General features: G+C 42.6%; 1 protein-coding gene and 1 pseudogene across 1 annotated transcript in view; one reads left to right on the top strand and one right to left on the bottom strand.

Annotated features, from left to right (window-relative positions):
• Positions 1–1,063: 1,063 nt before the first annotated feature.
• Positions 1,064–25,000, top strand: part of LOC125040760 (homeobox protein B-H1-like) — an 85,445-nt gene continuing 61,508 nt past the window's right edge. The window contains exon 1 of the mRNA XM_047635468.1: positions 1,064–2,019. Within this exon, the coding sequence (XP_047491424.1) occupies positions 1,365–2,019 (655 nt within the window). The 5' untranslated portion in view covers positions 1,064–1,364. The remainder of the gene's footprint in view (positions 2,020–25,000) is intronic.
• On the bottom strand, positions 18,798–18,864 carry LOC125040989 (annotated as a pseudogene).

The raw sequence follows: 25,000 nt of genomic DNA, 5'->3' as shown, positions 1-25,000 counted from the left end.
CAGCGGCAACGTCAGCCACAGTTTCCGAGCGCTTCCAACCCGAGCAGCACACACTCACATACACACGCACGCACGTGGTTGCCCCCTCTTGTGCTTTCTCCTGCCTGTTACTGCTGCTGCAACCTCCTACTTGCCTGACTGCTCTACTGTTCTCGTGAGGTGAATCCTGTCCTCCCCCCCACCCCCCCACCCAGCCTCTGCCTGGGATCCCGCTGGCGAGGACTCCCGAGCCGAAGTCGCCGAGGAGGGGAGGCGACAGAAGCGCCCCGCGTTCGGACGGCGCTCGCGGCTGGATTATAAGTGCTCTTCGGCGCAGCGTTCGTCGTCGGTGGATTACCTGTCTGTCCTGCCGGTGACGTGATAAGTCAGAGTGTGACGTTCGCGTGTCGTGATGTGACGTACGTGATGTGTCGTGTTTCAGATATGAATAAAAATCGCTTATGGTGTAAGGTTATTGTCTTGATGTCGTTCAGGTGATTATGAAAAACGAAATCCCCCATTGACCGTAGTGAGCTAACGAATATTTAATTCGCAGTCATAATCACAATAGTGTAATAAACCATATTTCATTATAAAATTCAAAATCGAAACTTTAACGAACAAAGCAAACGTCAGTTACAAACAGGAAAGAATCTAAGCTGCGGTGTGATGAAATACAAATCTTCTCTTGAAACCTGATCATGTGTGACAAATAAATCGTATAAGACGTTGTGTTTAGTGTCTTTTAAAACCGCTAAACCAAGTATAAACCTCTTTTAATGTTAAAAGTGTTTCCGCTTCGACGTGCTAGTCAGCCAGAGGAGACTTGCCAGTTGCAGGGAATTCCATAAAAGACAACAGGCAAGAGCTAGGAGCAAAATTATACTAAAAATGCCTAATTGACAACTTAGCCATGAGGCCTGTCAGCTGGTAAGGTGAGAAAAGGGGGCGTGTCCGACAGCTAGCACCAATATGAGGGGGCGGTGCTAACATCATCCGTGGTTGAGGGAGGTGGCAGAGGAGGAGGAGGGGGGTCGAGCGTGTGGTGTGGTAGCGGGGGGGTGACTCATCAGTTATCCTTCACTTCACCCATTCTGAGTCAGGAACGCCACTCGGACTCGAGAATTTCCTCGGACTTGATGAGGCGGACGCGTCGGCGGTGACTTAAGTGTAGCGCGGAGTGAGTCTTGTGCGTTGGGGACGCTCGTGTGCTTCGGAACTTGTCTTAGTGAGCTTGCGTGATGGTGCGGTGTTTACGTTTGTGAATGTTGGGGTAAAGGGTAATAGCAAACGAGTTTAGCCTGTCAACTTTTAAGATTAAGTCATTGCCACGGAGGATCGAAAGTGTCTCCGCATTGTTCGTTCGTAGTGAATGTCCGAACACAATGACAGTGGCTATGTCTTCCTCTAAGACGGAAGTGCAGAGCAAAGATTTTGCAACGCGGGTGAAGGATGACGTAATAGATCACTTCCGGCCCAAGTCTGGGTCACCCGCGGAGTGCAGGGATACGAACACATCCGTCAGCATTAACCCTGTGGTCGTTCCGAACAGCGACGACGAAACTCTGACTTTACGAGCCAAGGAGGAGCAGGATGGCGAGGCACGCGTCAGAGGCGACCTGCAGCCCACCGACCTCAGCGTCAAACGAAACAACAACAACAACCACATCGAACTACAACCTCAGGGCCAAAAGCTCATCGGCAGCATCAACAACAACCACATCAGCATCCCGCCGTCCTTGAGCATCAAGAGCTCCTTCTCGATCACAAACCTCCTGAGACCTCTGGCGAAGGACAGGCCCTTGGACGAACCCGAGGACCTGAGCCGAGCGAGGAGGCCGACGGAGGCGCTGCCGGAGGTGACCATCACGCCTCAGCCGCGTCTCCTGCCGGAGGACAAGGCGGCGGCCAAGAGGAAGGCGGAGGAGATCGAGGAGGACATCGACGTCGAGGAAGAGGACGGGGAGGAGGAGGACTGCGACGGGGAGGAAGAGGAGGACTCAGGGATCAGCGAGACGCACCACCAGGACGAGACGAGAGGTGAGGAGCTGCAAGGTTTCTTTGCATTTCACTGGGTTCCGAAGGGCGTGTGTGGGAGTATGGATGTGCGTGTGCCGGTGCGTACACACTGGTTTTGTTTATGCATGCAATTTCAATAAGCCTCGTATTGTAATGTCTGAGGGGAATTCAAGAAATGTATCAATGAATCTCGCAATTCCGTAGCGCCCAATTCCGTGCATTCTGGCGCAAGCAAGGACCTGCCTCCGCGCTCCTTAAAAGGCGCCTGACCCGTTGGGCTGGAAATGCGTCTGCCTTGGCCGCCAGGCAGCGAAGGCGAGGGCCGTGGGCCCGTCAGCCCTTCTGGTCAGAGGGCGCCGTATGCACATTAGGATTCTAAATACGTTTTTATTGGTCATTGCGTTTTAGCGCGAGAGACTGGTAGCAGTAAAACAGTTATTAATCATCGTGTTATTACGCGCGGCGTCTCGTTAATGCAGATGAACTGAACAGGCGAAGGAGGTGCTGACGGCTTGAGTGTCAGTAAGTCGACTTTTGATCGCGGTGTCGACGGGGATGATCGTCAGCCCACCGACAGATCGACACAAAAGAGTTCCTCATAAGAACTAGCAATAAGATGGGCGAAGACGTGATAACATCGACGAACATCTCATTTAAAGACTGCTTTAAACTACTTACGGGAGGATGTCGTATATACTGTAATATATAAGCTCTTCCACTCATGAACTTTGGTAACATCGTTAAGTGCCAAATTTAGTGTCATATTCCATGCCTTTAATCGTGATTTATAGGCGGATATTTTCATTAAGAGGATCATTACTTAAGGTGCGTTTGAGTCTCTCCAGAGATAGCACGTGGAACAAAAACTGAATGTTCTGTAAAATCAAGGCTGCTCCATTATAAGATGACAAAGACTTGCTCCGGCTGATATTCAGATGCAGGTGATAGATTCTGCAAAGAAATACTCTGCGGTATCATAATCAGTCATTAATCGGTCCATTAGAATTGAACAGTGAAATGTATGTGTATATATGTGAATATATGTATATATATATATGTGTATATATATATGTATATATATATATATATGTATATATATATATATAAATGTGTGCGTGCGTGTGTGTGTGTGTTGTGTGTGTGCGTGTGTGTGTGTGTGTGTGTGTATGTGTGTATGTGTGTGTGTGTGTATGTGTGTGTGTGTGTGTGTGTGTGTGTGTGTGTGTGTGTGTGTGTGTGTGTGTGTGTGTGTGTGTGCGTGTGTGTGTGTGTGTGTGTGTGTGTGTGTGTGTGTGTGTGTGTGTGTGCATAAACAGATTTCCAAAAAGAATAAAAGCCATTCCTTGAATATCCTTTACCCGAGCAAATAAATGACGCAACGCAATTACCTCCCCTAATAGTAATCCCAGAACCGCACCTGTTCCTCCCCCCCCCCCCCCCGCCCCCCCAGATCGAAAGGCAAATCACGGAACCTCATTTCCTTTCTCTAAACAGCTCATCCATCTCATTCACGCAGCTGTCAAGCCTAAACCACTTTGCATAGTCCGACGGCCAGGAAGTTTTGCATTGCTTGCTCGCCTCTCGTGCAGAGGAGGAGGAAGAGGAGGAGGTGGAGGAGGAGCAGGAGGAAAGGGAGAGGAGGAGGAGGAGGAGGAAGAGGAGGAAGAGGAGGAGGAGGAGGAAGAGGAGGAGGAGGAGGAGGAGGAGGAGTAGGAGGAGGAGGAGGAGGAGAAGGAAGGGAAGGTGGAAGAGGAGGATGAAGAAGAAGAGGGAGAAGAGGAGGAGGAGGAGGAGGAGGAGGAGAGGGAAGGGAAGGTTGAGGAGGAGGAGGAGGAGGAGGAAGAAGAAGAAGAGAGCGAGGAGGAGGGGGGGGGAGGAAGAAGAGGGAAAGGAGGGGAGGAAGAGAAAGGGAAGGAGGTAGGGAAGGAGGAGGAGAAAGATAAGATAGGATAAGAACGGAAAGAAGGTTAAACAAGTGCCAGTAGTAGGGAAGATGGAAGTAAAAGGGAATAGGCCTAGGAGAGGGGGGGATGGGGGGAGGGGGGCAGGGACGAAAATCGGTCCGGAAATGTAGGCGGTAGACGAGGCAAGGAAGGAGGAAAATAAAGCGGAAAGACAAGCCGTCAAGAATGGGATTTGCAGATGTTATGTACTATCTAACACATAGTTTAATGATTAATTTGATAGAAAAAAAATATATGTTTCACCGAGGATAATGGCAGAGACATCTCATAAAACACTCCATTGACCGAACAGACACTTTACTCTTCTTGCAGCCTTAGCCTCCTCCCAGATCTCTCGTTTCTCTCCTCTTCTCTCTTTTTATTCCTCTCTTTCTGCACACATGCCAGGGTTACGAGTGTCAGAGAGACGGTCTTGGGTTCCATGACAAGAAGAAGTGTCGTTATTTTAAGAAATTACGTTTTTTTTCCCTCCGTGTAACCACAGAGTATGAATGGTTGGATCAAACGTCTATGAAGTCGAGAAATTCTAACGCTGTAACCTCATCCTAAAGTAAGAATGAAAGAGAGGGAAGGAAGAGGTAAAAAAAAAAAAAAGAAAAAAAAAAAAAAAAAAAGAAAAAAAAAAAGTGAGAGAAAGGGTTTGGAAGATGGGATTAGATAAAGGAAAGGAAGGAAGGAAGGAGGTATTGGAATGGTAGATGGGGAAAAGGAAGGAAGATGGAAAGGGAAGAACAGTAGAAATTAATGTAGAAAGAGAATGGAATATCCTAAGCATGAAATATCTAACAGGAGACAGTAAGAGAAATGAAAAAAAATCATAGAATAGTGATGCTTTAACAGTGATTTATTCCTAATGACGTAATAACTGAAAATCAAAGTAGTGAGTTTAAAAAAAAATAAACAATATAAACTGTACTAAAAGGGGGGAAAAAAAGAAAAAAGGATTAAAACCAGATAATATGAAATTTGTATTAAAGAGGCGTAGATAAAAACAAGACCTTCTACTGCTTCAGATAATTCCAGCCACCTTGCCTGCTACAAAGATTATTATTACTATTATAGCTGTTTTCGTTATTATTTATAGTATTATCTTTTTATTAATGCCACTAGTCTCATCATTCTTATCGATATTATCATTATAACTATCATCATTATCATTAAGACTATATTGCTTCTTTTCTCATTATCACTACTCCTGCTTTAACCAATGTTATTCACTTTGTCATTATTATCATCATCTCCATAGGTAATGTTGTTACTATCACTTATTCAGTATCATTATTGCTCTTTATAGCTCTTATTCGAACTCACATTACTCAAAACCAATGACATTCAAATTTACCAACATTCCTAAAAGTCAAAACGCATTCCTGAATTATCAAAAACCAACAGAAATAGCCTCTGTATTTTATGGAAATGTTAAGGAAAATGTCCGTAGAGTTTCATTCCGCCAAAGATGAAATGTAATTGACCTTAAAGTTGACCTGGAATTCGGAATTTGGTTTAGATGATAGGTATGTGATAATAAAAGCACTTACACAGCAACATAAGTACAATTGAATATATGCACACACAAATTTCTTCCCTGGGGGCAGAAGAACTGTCCAAAATGATAATGATAATTAAAAAATTATGATAATGATGATGATAGTGGGTTATAATAATAATAGTGATAACAACAACAATGATAAAAATGACAATAGTAATAGTAGTAGTAGTAATAATAATAATAATAATAATAATAATGATAATAAAAATGATAATGATAACAATAATAATAATAATAATAATAATAATAATAATAATAATAATGATAATATTAATAAAATAGTATTAATAACAATAATAGTAATGATGATAATAATGATGATAATTATAACGATAATAATGATGATACTACTACTACTACTACTACTACTAATAATAATAATAATAATAAGAGAATATTACTAAAAATGATGATAGTAATAATAATAAAAATATTGATAACAATGATGAAGATAATAATAACAGTGGTGATGATAATAATAACAATCATTATAATATTGATAATAATAGTAATGATAATCGTAAAGATAATAATAATAATAGTAACGATAATGATAATAGTAATGATAACAATGATAATAATAATAATAACAATGATGGTGATGATGATAATAGTAATAATAGTAATAATAATGATAATAATAATGATAATAATAATAATAATAACAGTAATAATAATAACAGAACTAGGAATAATAATGATAATGATAATGATGATGATATAATAATAATAATAATAATAATAATAATAATAATAATAATAATAATAATAATGATAATAATAGTGATGATAATAATAATGAGGATGTTGATGATAATATTAATGATAACAGAAATTATCTCATTAATAAAATTGTAATGATAACAGAATCAGAAATCTGAAAAAATAATAATCATGATAGTAACAATAGTAATAATGAAAGAAATATAATTACAATAATAATAATAATGATAGTGATGATGATGGTAATGATAATGATGATAATGATGATAACAGGAATAATAACTATAATAAAAATTATGATAATGATAATGATAATGATAATAACAATAATGATGATAAGAATACTATAAGAAATGTATAACAATAAATAGGAATATTAATGATATTAATAACAACGAAAATAATAATGATAATAACAATAAGAAAATAAGAATATGAATAATGTTAGTAACAGTAACATAGTACTTATAAAAATGATAATAATGATGATAACAGGAATATTATTGATGGTGATAGCAATAATAATAGCAATATCAGTGACAACAATAATAGTGATGATAACAATAGTAATAACAATAACGCAAACGATAATAATAACAATGATAATTAACTGGCTCTATATATCGCCGCAGAGCACGCCCGCAGAGCTGTACCAATGAAGAAAGTTCCTTCCCGAAAATGCAAGGCGAAATAGCCAAAAATGAAACACGCGGTTATCGTGAAACTCAAGAAACAATAGAACATTAACGCTTGTAGTACTTCCTTGTAGAAGGTCTTCACACAGATGCTATTATCAGTATAAAAAAAAGAAAAGAAAAGAAAAAAAAAAAGGTGCAGCCCACCTGTTGGAATCGAAAGTTGATTGGCAGACGCCTACACATTCACACACGCACACATTCACACACACACACACACACACACACACACACACAAAAAAAAAGTATTTACTTGATACCAATTAGTACCTTTCACTTCGCCCATGACTTCGTTAGCCTAGTTTTATGATGGCCTCTTGATCCCTAGCCTTACTATTTTTCTCTCTCTCTTAAGGAATGGGGAAAAAAATACACATAAATATATTTCGGAAGTGCGTGGGAAATCCGTGACCATTGGTTTCATTCATGGCCCGGGGCGCTCAACCCTTAAACCCTTCCCTGTGTTACCCGAAGGCATTTGTCGCTGAGCCTGGGGTTTCGTAATATCCTTTTTTCTTCCCAGCTGTATCATGACTGTTATTCCGCGAATGTTTTCCTTACGGTGTATGTATAAATCGGTGTTTGTACGAATATGTATTATAACAACTATTTTTTTTCTTCTATTTTCCTTTTCTTTTCTTTTTTTCCTTTTTTTTTCTTTTTTTTGGCGGGGTGATGGGTCATCCTCCGTTTTCTTTATGCGGCTCCATTTTCTTTCGCGGCGAGTCTCCTTGCCTCCATTACCCCCGCCTCTGGACACCTCGCCCTCCCTTCTGCCTCCATTACCCCCTCTGAAGACGCCCTCCATGACCCTCGCCAGCTGGGTCGTGATGGCCAAAGGGGTTCAGGTTTACTCAATAATGGTAATGGGACTGTGAATGGAGGGAGGGGGGAGCGGGGAGGGGGGAGCGGGGGAGGGGGGAGGGAGGAGGGGAGGGGGGAGGCGGATGGTAAAGGCTACGGTTTCTTCTGTCGCTGTTTTAGATCCAGTCGGAAGTGAAATTTCCGATTCTTTTTTTTTTTTCCTTTTTCTTTTTTTCCCGTTTCCTGAGCGTTTATTGATCTACCATTCTCTTCTTTTTTTGTTATTGTTTCTTTCAGTTCTAACTATATATGCATGTGTGTATTTATATATATATATATGTACATATATACATGTATATATATATATAAAATCTATCTATCTATATATATAATTTAATCTATCTATCTATCTATCTATTTATCTATCTATCTATCTATCTATCTATCTATCTATCTATCTATCTATCTATCTATATATCTCTATATAGATCAATACATCTATCTATCTGTTTATCTATCTATCCATACATGCATCTGTCTAGCTATCAGTCTATCTCTATCTCTATCTATCTATCTGTCTCCGTCTATCTTTTTCTCTTTCTCTCTTAATTCCTCATTATGATTTTGAAAACATGAAGATATATTTTTTTCTACTTAAAAGAGTATATCATGATTTATCAATGTTTCCTTTTTTCTGGTGTTATATTTTTTTCCCACCTTTTCCACTTTATCTTATTTTCCTCTTATTCCTTTCAGTATATTTTTTTCAAAGGAACTGTACCAAAAAAAAATGAAAGCTAAAATCCTAGACGAATCTACCTCTAAAAAAAATCTATTAAATCTGAAATTCCTTTTGCATGATGCAGATCAAATTTTATTCCCGAGGCTGTTATCATCGTGACACACATTTCCACATTTTTCTTTCTCTTTTAATGTAAAAACATATTTTTTTAGCCTGTACACCTATGTTATTTAGACACGATATACATGAATAGCTCCTATCTATCACAGCTGTTGCCTATTTTAGACGGTTCATTTGCTTGGGAACATTCGATCTCAATCATTGTTGGTCTAGCAATTGAGATACAATTTTCTGATACGGAATTTGCAAATAAATGTGTGAAAAGCTAAAGCAGTTCTCATGATCATGACTAAACCGAGCGTAAAGACAGGCGGCTCACATATGAAAATACCCGTGAACTGAAATGATCCGTGCTTTATAAGATTCTAACTTTATATTGGGTAAAGATATCATGTTTTTCCTTCTCTCTCTCTCTCTCTCTCTGCCTGCCTGTCTCTCTCTCTCTCTCTCTCTCTCTCTCTCTCTCTCTCTCTCTCTCTCTCTCTCTCCCTGCCTGTCTCTCTGTCTCTCTCTCTCTCTCTCTCTCTCTCTCTCTCTCTCTCTCTCTCTCTCTCTCTCTCTCCCCCTCTCTCTCTCTCTCTCTCTCTCTCTCTCTCTCACTCTCAGTCTGCCTGTTTCTGTCTCGCTCTGTCTGTCTGTCTCTCCGTTTCTCTTTCTCTCTGTCTCTCTATCTGTCTATCTGTCTGTCTGTTTGTCTCTCTCTCTCTCTCTCTCTCTCTCTCTCTCTCTCTCTCTCTCTCTCTCTCTCTCTCTCTCTCTCTCTCTCTCTCTCTCTCTCTTTGTACATGTTCGCTGAATTCTTTGAATATATGTGAATCTAGCGCTTTCTGCTTTCTCTTTCTCTCTCTCTCTCTCTCTCTCTCTCTCTCTCTCTCTCTCTCTCTCTCTCTCTCTCTCTCTCTCTCTCTCTCTATCTATCTATCTATCTATCTCTCTCTCTATCTATCTCTGTACATGTTCTCCGTATGTTAATCTAGCGCTTTCTGCTAAGTCTGTTATGTTTCTGTAGCTGATGGAATTATTCGTAATCTTCGCCGAGAAAGACCTTGAGAAATTCAAAGAAATGCCTTGAAATCATTACTTTAACAAGAACAATATTCCATAAGTATCTGTGAACAATCTAAAACGTGAAAATAGGTAACTAACTTGAGAATGTCCTTAGATAGAATAATTTGTAAAGATTACTTACTGCAATGCCATCTGTTGCGCAATAAGCAAGCAAGTGTGTATTCCGAATTCAATTTCACAAGGAGACCGGTAATTCAAAATTATTAGACTGACAGATTTAATCGAACGAATCTAATTCTGTTAAGATGGAAAGAAAAAATGCAAAAATGTTCTTTTTCACAAGACGCATTCTCCTTCCCACGTAGGCAACAAAACCACCCCTATAATATACCGCTTGTTTACTCTATAGAACGAGACAACTGACACGCGTGCACGAGAATGACACTCATCACAGCCACGACAATATATTTCCTGCATGACGCTGGCGCCTGTCACTCATTCGGCAACACCTCCGCTGATTCTCATGCAGTGCAAGTATCATCGCCAGGCACGTCACGCCACTTAATGTCTGTCACGGGATACTGCTGCAGCTGTCACAGTCTCGCCTCTTTGCGTGACTCCGGGCTGTTTTCTGACATATGTATACTCTCCGTTTGAGAAGGGCTGCGCGATTTGCATTCGGTGCAACTCGCATTTGCTGCTCTTGCAATCTGCTTCTTTTTCATCTGTCGTGACGAGGAGGATGTTGTTGTTGCAAAATTATTGCTGTTTATCTAATTATTGCCAGAGAGAGAGAGAGAGAGGGGGGGGGGGGGGGGGGGGAGAGAGAGAGAGAGCGAGAGAGAGAGGGAGAGGGAGAGGGAGAGAGAGAGAGAGAGAGAGAGAGAGGGAGAGGGAGAGGGAGAGGGAGAGGGAGAGGGAGAGAGAGAGAGAGAGAGAGAGAGAGAGAGAGAGAGAGAGAGAGAGAGAGAGAGAGAGAGAGAGAGAGAGAGAGAGAGAGAGAGAGAGAGAGAGAGAGAGAGAGAGAGAGAGAGAGAGAGAGAGAGAGAGAGAGAGAGAGAGAGAGAGAGAGAGAGAGAGAGAGAGAGAGAGAGAGAGAGAGAGAGAGAGAGAGAGAGAGAGAGAGAGAGAGAGAGAGAGAGAGAGAGAGAGAGAGAGAGAGAGAGAGAGAGAGAGAGAGAGAGAGAGAGAGAGAGAGAGAGAGAGAGAGAGAGAGAGAGAGAGAGAGAGAGAGAGAGAGAGAGAGAGAGAGAGAGAGAAGAGAGAGAGAGAGAGAGAGAGAGAGAGAGAGAGAGAGAGAGAGAGAGAGAGAGAGAGAGAGGAGAGAGAGAGAGAGAGAGAGAGAGAGAGAGAGAGAGAGAGAGAGAGAGAGAGAGAGAGAGAGAGAGAGAGAGAGAGAGAGAGAGAGAGAGAGAGAGAGAGAGAGAGAGAGAGAGAGAGAGAGAGAAAGAGAGAGAGAGAGAGAGAGAGAGAGAGAGAGAGAGAGAGAGAGAGAGAGAGAGAGAGAGAGAGAGAGAGAGAGAGAGAAGAGAGAGAGAAAGAGAGAGAGAGCGAGAGAGAGAGAGAGAGAGAGAGAGAGAGAGAGAGAGAGAGAGAGAGAGAGAGAGAGAGAGAGAGAGACTCTGCATGCGCAAGTGACCATATCAACAGTTATATATCAAAACAACAAAAAACAAATAAAACAATGAATTAAAAAAAAGGAATAAAAAAAGAAAATGTAAATGAAAAGCCAAATATTCACAGTGAAAAAAGAACGTAACAGTCCGACAGTGACTGAGAAATATTTGAAATTACTGAAAATCACTGGATAATCAGACTTCAAATAGACTTTGGAAATTGCTTACATACTCATAGACATGAATATGTAAGAATAAAAAAGTAACAGGTTAAAATGTGTATGAGGAAGAGGAAGAGGGGGAGGAGGAGGAGGAGGAAGAAGAAGGCGTGGAGGAAAAAAGGGGGGGGGGGAGGAGGAAGAGGAGAAGGGGGGAAAAGAGGGAGAGGAGGAGGTAGAGGGGGAGGAGGAAGAAAAGGAGGAAAAAAGGGGAGGCGGAAAAAGAGAGGGGAGGAGGAGGAGGAGAAGGAGGCAAAAGGGGATGCGGAAGAGGAGAGAAAGAAGAAGGAGGAGGAGGAAGAATAGGAGTAGGTTTATGACACATATAATATATAAAAAGAAAAGAAAAGAAATGTGCGTATGTGTATATATATGAACCGTATACATGTTGACTAATGGAGAGATATAATCGAAATATAAGACATAATCGAAACCGGTCAAATACATCTCTTGTATTGTGAAGATATTCATTCTCATTCATACCTTTTCTACAAGTGTGTATATCTATATCTATCTATCTATCTATCTATCTATCTATATATATATATATATAGAGAGAGAGAGGAAGTGAGAGAGAGAGAGAGAGACAGAGAGAGAGATAGAGAGAGAGAGAGAGAGAGAGAGAGAGAGAGATGATCAAAGTCAGTCCAAAGACAGTAAAAAAATATCCAGCCTGATTCATACTTATTTTCTTTCTTTCTTTCTTTCTATATTTAGACGGGACATCTCCTGGCGAATCAAAATCGTTCTCTAGCCTGTGAATTTACCCTCCTCAATCTCGGTGCAATTTTAGCAGTTTAAAATCTTCGTTGACTTTACACCAGTGATGCCACCGTCTCAAGATAAATTCTTGAAGATATAGAAGAAAAAAAATCGAAATTGAAAAAAAAGACAGAAAGGGAAAGGGAATGGAGAAGAAAACAGATAAATAAGAGAGAGATATGGCGTAAAATAGTTATATTTTGATATAGTGAAAGACCTGAGTGTATTTGCGGTGTGTTGGCGTCCAATCGACAGGATTTTGGCGAAGTATTCGTTGTGGAAAATCCTATTGCAGTGTAAAGTTCCTGTTGCAGAGATTTGCTATTACGCTGAGAGCTGGTATTGGTGGAATCTTTGGAGCATAATGTGTGGCCCTGTTGAGGTCTGGAGACAGCCACTCACTGACGATAGGTGGTAACGTGACGTTTTGTGTGTGTGTGTGTGTGTGTGTGTGTGTGTGTGTGTGTGTGTGTGTGTGTGTGTGTGTGTGAGCAGGTATGTGCGTATTGTCGTTTGATGACATTGCAATGGCGTGGAACAGCAATGTTCTTGACGTGTGTTTTTCCCTGATTGGCGAGATTTATGCTGGTATTACCTCATCGTATTTTCCCTCCATGACTAGAATGAGCAGAAGAATTCTACTTGAAGCTGAAATATCGACGTGGTTGCAGAAGCAATTGCACAAAATAGATAAGGAATGGCTTTCCTCATGTCGAAGCGACGTCCAGAAGACAATTTATTGAGTCCTTTCGAGTGCAGCCTCAAGGAGCCTCGTGTCTGTTCTCTTTTGTGTGCGTATCTGGACGACCGTGGATAATTTGACTCTAGATTAAATACCTTACAAGCTACGATTAGAGGTTGTGGCGTCATAACACGAGTGTGTTTATTGATTCGAACTAAAAGGCAACCCCTATCAAGCTAAGGATTTTCTCGTCACGTTAGAGCGAAAGTATTTTTTAAGAGAACGGACGCCTTCCTGTATTGCTAATAATCAGAAGGTAAATGCTTCCATTTTGCGATATAGTACCTGAAACGCACAATTACTCACGCGCGGGCACACAAAAACCCACACACCCACGCACGCACGCACGCACACGCACACGAATACGCTCACGAACAGACACACCAAACACACAGACACACACACGCATACACACAAGCACACACACACCAAACACACACATACTTCCACGTAAAATTAGAAATCGAAAAGTGCGCATTGTTTCATAACTGGAAAGGTAGAAAAGGTGGAAAATATGCATGAGTAGGAAATATCATGACGAACGTTATTTTTTTTATTTATCTAGGTCAATATTAATGAATGGTTCGGTAATAATCCAAGGAAAAGCTTCCCGAAATCGTGACTTCTCAAGGCTGCACACGGCCCTCTATATATTTCCCCGTCAGTCGCTACCATTGGTCATAATAAAGGCCAATTATGTGGCTTCCTTGTACATGAAGAGCAGTGACGTCATGGTTGCAGAGGTCAGACCTGCAATAGAAAACGTGCTCGCTACTGTTTACATCAGCCCCCCCCCCCCGCCCCCCTCTCTACCTCTCTCTCAAGCCTTTTCAATCTTTTATTGTTTGCCTATTTTCTTTCTGTTTTCAAAAGGTTTGGGCGACACAGATCAATCATCTGCAGTCAGTTAACTGAATGTTATCTACCCTCTCGCTGTCTTTGCTTCTCTCTCTCTCTCTCTCTTCTCTCTCTCTCTCTCTCTCTCTCTCTCTCTCTCTCTCTCTCTCTCTCTCTCTCTCTCTTTCTCCTTCACTCTCTCTCTCTTTCTCTTGTTTTTTGTCTGTCTGCCTATCTCTCTCTTCCTCTTTCTCTTTCTCTCTCACTAATTCTCTCTCTCTCTCTCTCTCTCTCTCTCTCTCTCTCTCTCTCTCTCTCTCTCTCTCTCTCTCTCTCTCTCTCTCTCTCTCTCTTCCTCTCTCTCTCGCTCTTTCTATATGTGTATGCGTATCCCTCCCTCCCTCCCCCTCTCTCTCTCTCTCTCTCTCTCTCTCTCTCTCTCTCTCTCTCTCTCTCTCTCTCTCTCTCTCTTGCTTACCCTCTCCCTTCGCTATTCTCCGGACATGCCTCATTTACCTGGTTTTGTTCCTCTATGTGTAGCTTCCTTCTCTTGGAGCAAAATATCATGCATTAGAGATGTATACTTGGGGGGGGGGGGGGTGAAGGAAGGGGGGTGAGGGAAAGAGGGGGAAGAGGGGGAAGAGGGGGGAAGAGGGGGGAAGAGGAGGGAGAAGGGCGTGGGGGTAAAGGGGGGGGGATCTGAGAACGGGAGGAGGTAGAGGTGGATGAGGGGTCGAGGTGGGAGGGAGGGGGAAGCAGAGACTAGCCATCAAGTCTTAAAGATTTCGAAAACCCTTTCTTTACGTTAGTTTTTCGCTTCCATTTCTCGCATTTACGCCCCCCCCCCTCCACCCCACCCCCCGTAAGACGTACCCTGGAGAGCTTGTCGTTACGGACTTTGGCGAGTAATGAACGCTCATTTGCTCGAACGCGTCGGAATCTCGTTAACCCAGGAGCTAATTCGCACACTGGCTGTTATCCGCACTTCTGCTTTCTTTCGTCTGTCGTTTTGTTTGATCCCCTCCCCCCCCCCCCCCACTCATTCTTTTTGCTATTTTTTTTTCTTTCTTATTCATTTTAGACTTGATCTGTCTCTTTGCTTTCTCTGTCTCTCTCTCTCTCTCTCTCTGTCTCTCTCTCTGTCTCTCTATCTATCTCTCTCTCTCTCTCTCTCTCTCTCTCTCTCTCTCTCTCTCTCTCTCTCTCTCTCTCTCTCTCTCTCTTGTCTACTTTTCCCCTTCTTACCCTTTCTCTCCCCACCCCCCCATCTTCACTCTCCTTCCCTCTCCTCATTCTCATTCTCTAATTCCGTTTCCCTTTCTCTCCCTCACCTTCCCCCTTTCTCCATATCTCTTCTTACCTATCTTTTCTCCCCTTTCTGTTTCTCTCTCTCTTTTGCTTCCCCCTCTCTCTCCTTCTCCCTTTAAGTCCTCTCCGTTTCTTCTCTACCCATGTCTCTCTTGCTCTTCTCCTCCCCCTTTCTCTTTCTCTCTCCTCTTTAGACCCCATTTTCTTTTCTATCACCCTTTTCCCTCTTTCTTTCTCCCTCTCTCTCTCCTTCCCCCTTCTTTCCCCCCTCCCCCGCTACCCCCCCTGTCTCCCTCCCCCCCTCCCGTGGGCGGCATGTGGATATAAACACTAAAATCCCCCCAAGACGTGTCGGTGGGTGGAAGAAGCGGAAAGGGGTCACACAATTCTCACCTCAATGGGTGGGTCAAGTAGGTGCGAAAATAACCTGCGCTCGATTGCAACGTGTCTCTTCCCTCTGGCCATATCGCCGGATGTATGCTAAAAACTGTGCTATTATACGAGACACTTTCACTGAATAAATTTCTCGCATGTGCTAATTACTGTTGTGATTTATACAGTCCTTTTTATACTCGTTCCAAATGTCCCACACTTAGTGACGCCGAGGAAAAGAAATAAGTTCCCTTTGAAATGAAAACTTCCCAGTGTGTCCAACTAAGGGCCTTAGGCGGCAAGGGCGAGCGATGTTTTCCTACTTGGTTTGTGTCGGTATCTATCTATCTATCTATCTATCTGTTTGACTGTCTGTCTGTCTATCTATCTGTCTATATATATGTGTGTCTGTGTGTGTGTGTTTGTGTGTGTGTGTGTGTGTATGTGTGTGTGTGTGTGCGTGTGTGTTCTTCTCTCTCTCGCCGTTTCCCTCTTCAACCACGTAAGCATTTTCTTTAGTCTACATTTTTATACGCGTGTCTGCGTATGTTTCCCTTTCCCTCTCCCTTTTTCCCCTCCCTTCCCTCTCCTTCTTTCCCCTCCCTCTTTTTCCACGCCCTCATACGTTCCTTCACTGACGTCGTGTGTGTTCCTTTATGTGTAAGCGTTTTTGACTGCCGTGTGTTACAAAGCATGATTGTATAACTGAGAGAGAGAGAGAGAGAGAGAGAGAGAGAGAGAGAGAGAGAGAGAGAGAGAGAGAGAGAGAGAGAGAGAGAGAGAGAGAGAGAGAGTGAGAAACAGAGACAGAGACAGAGACAGAGACAAACAGACAGACAGTCAGAAAAAGAAACAAACAGAGAACGAGTATGACCATACATATACGCCTATCCTATACACATGTATATCCTCCTACACCAACACACACACACACACACACACACACACACACACACGCACACACACACACACACACACACACACACACACACGTGTCTATATGTACGCCATGTGAACTGGAACACTCCCGCCCGCACACCGGAGTTAAGATTGTGACGCGATAAGGAAACGGGAATAATGATGAGACCAGCCGCACCCCGCCACACACGTCACTCCAGAGCAGCTCTTTCCCTTAATAACATTATTTTGGCGCTGCCCCTGACTCTAATAGATAATTCCGGTTGCTTGCAATTTTCGCTTATCGATCCCCCCCCCCCCCCCCCTCCCCCTCCGAGCGTTCGGAAGTGTGGCTGATGGCGCTCATTAGGGACGTAAATATCCGGTGTGCTGGCGACCAAGTGCTTATTTACGGAGGGATTTTAAACCTTAACGAGCCGGCCGGAAATGCTCTCTCGCGGGCCTTCACGGTAGAGTGTGGGAACCGATTGCTAAACGCGGGGTAAGGAGGAGGAGGAGGAGGAGGAGGAGGAGGAGCAGGAGGAGGAAGAAGGGGAGGAGGAAAAAGAAGGGAGGAGGAGGAGGAGGAGGAGGAGGAAGAAGGGGAGGAGGAAAAAGAAGGGAGGAGGAGGAGGAGGAGAAAGAAGAAGAAGGGGAGGAGGAAAAAGAAGGGAGGTGGAGGACGAGGAGGATGAGTAGGAGGGGGAGGAGGAGGAGAAGAAGAAGAAGAAGGAGGAGGAGGAAGGGGAGGAAAAAGAAGAAGAGGAGGGGTAAAAAGGGGGGGGGGGAGGAGGTGGAGGAGAAGGTGGAGGAGGAAAAGAAGGAGGAGGAGGAGAAGGAAAAATGAGGGGAGGAGGAAAAAGATGGGGAGGCGAAGGAGGAGGAAAAAGAGGGTAGGAGGAGGAGGAGGAGGAGGAGGAAGAAGGGGGAAGAGGTGGGTGACGAAGAAGAAGGGGAGGAAGAGGAGAAGGAGGAGTATAAAGAAGAGCAGGAAGAGGAAGAGGAGAAGGAAGAAAGAGAAGCAGACGAAGATTATGAGGATAAAGGGAAGAAGAAGGAGAAGTATAGAGAAAGGGGAGAAGAGAAGTGGAGGAGAATAAGGAAGAAAATATTGAGGAAAGACTAGGAAGAATACAAAACGAGGAAGTAGGGTTAGTAGAGGGCGGAGGGGGAAGCGTGAGGGGGGAGAGAACGGGTGGGGAAAGGGGAAGGGGGAGGGAGAGAGAGTGGAGGGGTGAGGGGAAGGAGAGCATGGGTTGGGGAAGAGAAAGGAGAGAGAAAGGAGAAGGAAGAGGGGGAAAGGGTGAGTAAACGGAAAAAGGGAAAAGGGAGAAGGAAAGTGTGAAAGGGAGGAGGAGGAGGAGGGTGAAGGACGTGTGGGTTGGAGGGTGGAAAAGGAAGGGGAAAGAAAGTGTAGCGAAGATGGGAGTAGAAGAAGGAAGGAAGAGGTTATGAGAATAGGAGAGAGAGAAAAAACAACAGCAACAAGGTCAGAGAGACTGGAGAGAGGAATAGAGGGAAAGAGTAAAGGAAGGGGTGAGGAGAAAGATAAGTGGAAGACGGAATAGAAGGGAAGAGAAAAGGGGAAAAGAGAGAGAGAGAGAGAGAGAGAGAGAGAGAGAGAGAATTTAAACAAAAGGATTACCAGCAAAATTTTAAACAGGCTGAATCAATAAAAGAAAACGCAATGTAAAAATAAAAAGTTAGGAATTAGATATACGAAAATGGACTAAGGGACGCAAGAAAAATCGAGAGCAAATAATGAAAAAAATATGGTTTCTTTTTTTCCCAATCTTAATGTGTAAGTCCTTCCAGAAAGTAGATGAAAACGAAAAAGAGGAAATGAGATATGAAAAAAGGAATATATGTGCGTGTGTGTGTGTGTGTGTGTGTGTGTGTGTGTGTGTGTGTGTGTGTGTGTATACATACATATATATATATTTATATATATAAATATATTATATATATATATATTTGTATATATATATATATATATATATATATATATATATATATATATATGATAGCTGGATAAATTGTTAACCGTAGAGAGAGACAGACAGAGAGAGAGATATATAGACAGACACACAGACACACAGAGACTCACATACACATACACACCACACACCCAAATCTCAGGTAGAAGCGAAACAAACATTTCCCCACAGAAAAAAAACAACAAAACAAAACAATGATACTAGTCACCTACCAAACACGGCACAAGGAATCCGTAAATACCTGTTACAGACAGAGTTAATGAGCAGGAAAACTTACCTTTACCTAACTGATTGGGGTTCACCTAATGAGAGGGAAAATGCGTAATAGCCCTTGAGCTGAGGACCCAATACTCGGCTCCAGTTTATGGTTACTTAATGGAGCTTCAAGACTGAGATGGAGAGCGTTAGGGGCTGGAGAGTAGCTCGGGTGTTGTTTAGAGACAAAGCGCAGGGGCCATGCTAATCTTCTCTGTATCGTTCCAATTTTAGTATATGTAGGACCGAAGCAGTACATATGCCGGGCCATATCTAGAAGGCCCGGGCGAAGCTAGAACTTCGCAAACCAAACCACCACCACAGAGACAAAGCTCATTCGACCTAGATAAGTTGGTGTTAAGTCTACTGTGTGTATTTAGGCACACACACACACACACACACACACACACACACACACACAAACACGAACACAAACGCACATACGAACACACACACACACACACACACACACACACACACACAAACAAACACAAACACACACACACACAAACACAAACACAAACACACACACATAAACACAAACACAAACACAAACACACACACACACATAAATACATACACAAACACAAACGCACACATACACACACACACACACACACATAGATATTGATACAGATATAGATATAGATATATATGGATAGAGAGATAGACGGATATAAATAAAAAAAATAAATTCGATTTGTTTTCAATCTATCATGATACAAAGACAGCAAGGGAAGCCCGTTTTCATTAGCTTAATAAAACAATAAAGAAATTATAAACAAAAGAAGAAAAAAAAAAAAAGCATATACAGTTATCGATTAAAGAATAAACGAATATAATAAAATTGAACAAGATCTTGAGAAATGCTCTTTGCATTCCGATCTAAACGCTTGCACAATCTTCATTACCCAATTAAAGTATGTAACTCCATGTACTTATACGGCGCGGGAAGATTATCAATCATTCCTAATTTTTAATAGAGTCAGACCCATGGCTACAGCAGTATTAAGCTGGAGAGTAATTTACATAGATTAGCCTCGGTGGCCTGCACTATATAATTTCTCATGGAGATAATGAATATACAAAGCGTTCATTTACATAAACAAATCGAAACATTAAGAGAGGGAGAGAGAGAACATGAATGGCAGTTATGATTCCCGAGTCATTACTCCCAAGATGATATCAAAGTGTGGTGGCGATACCGTACCGAGCAGTAGCCTAATGGTTCGTTAAGGGAAGGAGGGTCGAGTCTAATTAAATGTTTCGCCGGACATTAACTAATTCTGGTGAGTCTTTGTTTAGAAATTAAGATAGCAAGAGTGATTCATCGCGATATGCTTCGATTCTAAGTGATTTCTCTCCGTCGGGTTATGTTAATGATGATTATAATGATGTTAAAGGCATTTAAGATAATTATGCATAATGATAAGACAGACAGTAATGATAACAGCATTAATAATAGAGACAGTGAAAGATTGTAAGAGAGAGAGAGAGAGAGAGAGAGAGAGAGAGAGAGAGAGAGAGAGAGAGAGAGAGAGAGAGAGAGAGAGAGAGAGAGACAGAGAGAATGATAAATATCAAAACAAGAAGCAACATGAAAACTTTATTAATAATCACGAATATTCGAGGTTTCTCTCTCTTTAATGATTTTATTTATTTTCGTAATTAGTGTCTTCATGCGCCCCTCCATTATGCCATTACCCTTTACAGAGAGCGATTCCTTCTGTGTCTATAAATCTTGAGCGTATGCTGCGTCTTGCAACATATGTTGGAAGACTAGCATATGCTTTGATAGTGGTTATCTATTCACTGTAAAAAGTGATATGATGGTAAGAACACATAATTAGAAATGAAAATACCGATGACAGTAAGGGTAATGATATTCATAATGATAATAGTAATAGTGGTTATAATAATAGAATATAAGAAATTGTAAGAGTCTTAGTAATTGGAGTAATAATGATAATAATCATACTAAGGAAAACAACCACAAAACAACAACAATAACAACAACAATAATAATGATAATAATAATGATAACAAAACAATGATAACGACTCCAGCGGTCAGAATGCTTATAATAGTAACAGTAAGAAATGTCGACAGTTTCTTCCTACTCTATTTCCAGACAAATTCCATCTCCCAAATTGCTAAGACATCAAACCCAACTGCTCATACGAAAAAAAAAAAAAGGCAATTTGCAAGATTAAGTCCGTGACAAACTATGGCATAACCGGCCGCTGCGACTGCTAACACTCTCGCATGGTCAGTGGGAGAAATCTGGTGCAAAGTCTCAAAAGGGAGGGTTTTGTCACTCTAGATAATGAGGCTTAGCACTAGCCTTCCCTCCTGCTTCTCTCTCCTCTCCTTCCTCGCACCTTCCTCCATGTGGACGCATGTGTATTTGCAAATATACACAGGCACGCAAGAACATAGACACATGCAAGCTCACAGGTATACGCGGTCACCGTAGCGCGTGTTTGCCTCATAAAGTGAAAATACTTGATGGACAGAGATCATTATGGTATACCTGGAATGATGATTTGCGAGAATAGGAATTTGTTTTTATTTGATTAGCTTTTGTCTTTTCCCCGCAGAGAGAGAGTGAAGGATCAAAGTAGCATGATGTGCCGTGCTCCCTTCTCAGCTTGCCTTTCTGTTTGATTGCCTTTTTTTTTAACATAAACTAAAAGCTTAAAAGAAATTCCAAAAACCCTTTTCCTTGACCAACTCTAAACTTAAAAGGATCAACCGGACAGCCGAACAGAAAACGAAATCGCACGACAAAGAAAACGGAAGCGGACTCTAGCGGCGCGTTCCTAATTCGAGTGAAATCTCAAAGCGAGTCTCCCATTAAGGTCAATTTGCACCATCCCGCAGTCTTCCCACCGCCCTTCCTTCTCACCCGCCCTCCTCCTTGCCACCACGGTCCATCGCGAGGCTTGCGACATGCGAAAAAACCGCTGCACGGACCCGGTTACGGAAAGAAGGAGTGCAGGCGCTCGCTCGGAGCTGGGCTGAAAATTAAAGGTTTTCGGTCATGCGAACTTATTCTGTCAATTTTTGGATGAGAAACTTGGTGTGTATATATATATATATATGTATATATATTCTTTTCTTCTTCCTGTTTGCCGTCGCTATGTATGTTTGATATGTCCAAGATTATTTTTAAGACCATATTTTTCTCATTTATTCAGGCACTGTGTAAGAATATACTGAATTGTTTACGTTGATATTTGGTGTTATTCTTGAAACTATTTGGTTTTTATTTCCTTCTCTTCTGCATTTTTTTGTGAAGATCTTACCATCAGCTTACTTCTTTATACTACTATTATCGTATATTATCGTTATTATATTTAATGGATGATGCTTATCATTTCAACTTTCGCTCCTGCAACCATCAATCATCACAACTCCCCGGAAAAAAAAAAAGAGAAAGAGAGAGAGAGATAGTATGTGTGTGTGTGTGTGTGTGTGTGTGTGTGTGTGTGTGTGTGTGTGTGAGAGAGAGAGAGAGAGAGAGAGAGAGAGAGAGAGAGAGAGAGAGAGAGAGAGAGAGAGGAGAGAGAGAGTATGTGTGTGTGTGTGTGTGTGAGAGAGAGAGAGAGAGATTGAGAGATTGAGAGAGAGAGAGAGAGAGAGAGAGAGAGAGAGAGAGAGAGAGAGAGAGAGAGAGAGAGAGAGAGAGAAGAGAGAAAGAGAGAGACAGAGAGACAGAGACAGAAACCGAGACAGAGAACGAACACAATAGCAATAAAGAAATAAAGAAAAAAAAAAGAGACAGAGAAAAAAATCCAAATGCACTTTCCATAAAAGCCGAAAGTGCCTTAGAATAATCCGCTCCCAAGTTAGACTCAAGCCGTCATGCTTTTACAAGCCTGGCGCAAGCGGGATCACACAGAACGTTCAAAAGCAAGATTAATACAGGAATCGTGCTTGCCTTCTCTCTCCTTCTCGAAAGTACGCATTAGCGGTAAAACCAATCACTTTTTTTTTCTGTGCTTCCGAAAGAGTGATTGCATGGAGTTATTTATCGTTATTTTCGAGCTGCTTTGCCGATGATGACTGTTCTTTTAAAAGGGATATCAATATCTTAGACTTTTGCAATTTGGGGATTGGAAATGTCTTTTTTTTTTTTATTATTTTTTTTTTTGTCTTTAGTTTTTTATCTCTCTCTCTCTCTCTCTCTCTCTCTCTCTCTCTCTCTCTCTCTCTCTCTCTCTCTCTCTCTCTCTCTCTCTCTCTTTCTCTCTCTCTCTCTCTCTCTCTCTCTCTCTCTCTCTCTCTCTCTCTCTCTCTCTCTCTCTCTCTCTCTCTCTCTCTCTCTCTCTCTTTTCTCCCTCTCCCTCACCCCTCGTTAAATTCGGCGTGCAACCGAGAAGGCCGGGGAGCAGAGCATGCAATTTGCAAGCGTTTAGGTCTTGGCGTCTAAGCATGAGTCAGTCCAACGCATGTTCGCCCTGATGGCAGGAAATGCGCCATCACAACGCTCCACTGCTGCCTGCGCCGCCTTGTAGTTCAGCGTGTGTGTGTGCTTGCTCATTAGCATGGTAGAGATCGCCGCCGGTTGGAGCCAAGGAGCGAAGCCTCAGAGTGAGAGGAGGAAAGGGGGAGGGAGAGGGGATTGGGAGGGAGGAGGGGATGAGGAGGAAAAGGGGAGGGAGAGGGGAGAGGAGAGGGAGAGGGGACGAGGAGGGAGTGGGTGGCAGTGCTAAAGGAAGAAGAGTAGAGGGAGAGGGGGTGAGGAGGAAAAGGGGAGGGAGAGGGGAAGAGGAGAAAAAGGGGAGGGAGAGGGGATGAGGAGGAAAAGGAGAGGGAGAGGGGATGAGGAGAGAGGAGGGGGCGAGGAGGGGGGAGGAGAGGGAGAGGGGACGAGGAGGGAGGGGGTGGCAGTGCTAAAGGAAGAAGAGGAGAGGGAGAGGGGGTGAGGAGGAAAAGGGGAGGGAGAGGGGATGAGGAGGGAGAGGGAGAGGGAGGGGGTGAGAGGGAGGGGGTGCAAGATGAAGAAGAGGAGAGGGAGAAGGAGGGGGGGAGGGGGGAGTGCAGGAGGAGGAAGGGGAGAAGAAGAGCGATAAAGGGTGCACGTGGCGAAGGGTGGAGGAAGAAGATTGGGAGAGGGGGAGGAAGATGTAGAAGAGGGCGAGGTGCAAGAGGCGAAAGTGAGTGGATGGGAGAGGCGGAGAGGCAGGGAGGAGAGATGGATGAAGAATAGGAAATGAGAAGCATTGTTTTCCCCACAAGCATTATGGGAGGGGCGATGGGGGGGGGGGGTATGAGTAAAACACTAAAGATGAAGAGAGAGAGAGAGAGAGAGAGAGAGAGAGAGAGAGAGAGAGAGAGAGAGAGAGAGAGAGAGAGAGAGAGAGAGAGAGAGAGAGAGAGAGAGAGAGAGAGAGAGAGAGAGAGAGAGAGAGAGAGAGAGAGAGAGAGAGAGAAAGAACAAAAAAGGACAAGAGAAAGAAAGAAAGAAAGAGAGAAAGCATAAGCATAGAGTGTACATCATAATTCGGAGAACATCACAGCTTACATCATGTAAATATCCCGTTCCCATGCCTCGCACCGCCGCCCTCGCTTTTAACTCACCGCGTAAACACTGCATCCATTTTATACGTCGACCGCAGACTTGGTCCCTTGGAGGCCGCGGACAGGTGAAACTCCGCTATGAAGTCGGATTTCAAAACAACGCTTTCCTCTTGCCTTTCGTCCCTCGCGCAAATGCCAACGGTGCCGCTCGTTAACACTATACTCGGGGAAAGTTTAATTGGTGAGGTTTTATCCTATTTCTCTCAAAAACGTTTTCATGGGGTAGGAGGAGCTTTGTTTCATTTACTCCATTACAGAAATTTGTATATGTGGCGTGAGGTTTCGACTGATTATTTTCAAAACGTTTTCATGAGGCGGGAGAGGTTCAGTTCTATCATTCAGTTTTCGAAACGTTTTCATGTGGTAGGCGTGGTTATAATTAACCACTCAGTTTCCAAAATGTTTTCTACTCTTCTTATTTCCGAAACATTTTCCTGCAATAAGAGATGTTTTTTTATTATTATTCTCTAAGTAAACAGTTTATTTGGAGCTTGTCAATGCCTTATCTCTGATACGTGTGACTGCTCTTACTGACACATTATCATAAGTTATCGTGGATTCTAACTTTCTTTTTACAGCAGTGAAATTACGTTTGAAGATGAAGGGTGGTTAATAAATCCTGGTTCTACTTGAGTTATCTTTAAGTAAAGGCGTTTAAGATGTATGTGGGATATGGATGAGTTAGTCCAAAAATTATTTATAGTGTTTTTTTTTAAGTGATTTGTGAAATGTTGGAAATAGACGAACTGGAAGAGAGAAGAGATATATGAAAACGTGAGGTGCCCCAACATACAACACACTGTTGTC

The sequence above is a fragment of the Penaeus chinensis genome, chromosome 29, assembly GCF_019202785.1.
Source record: "Penaeus chinensis breed Huanghai No. 1 chromosome 29, ASM1920278v2, whole genome shotgun sequence".
Lineage (NCBI taxonomy): Eukaryota > Metazoa > Arthropoda > Malacostraca > Decapoda > Penaeidae > Penaeus > Penaeus chinensis.
Note: the sequence above shows the minus strand (reverse complement) of the source record. Positions and strands in the feature narration are given on the sequence as shown.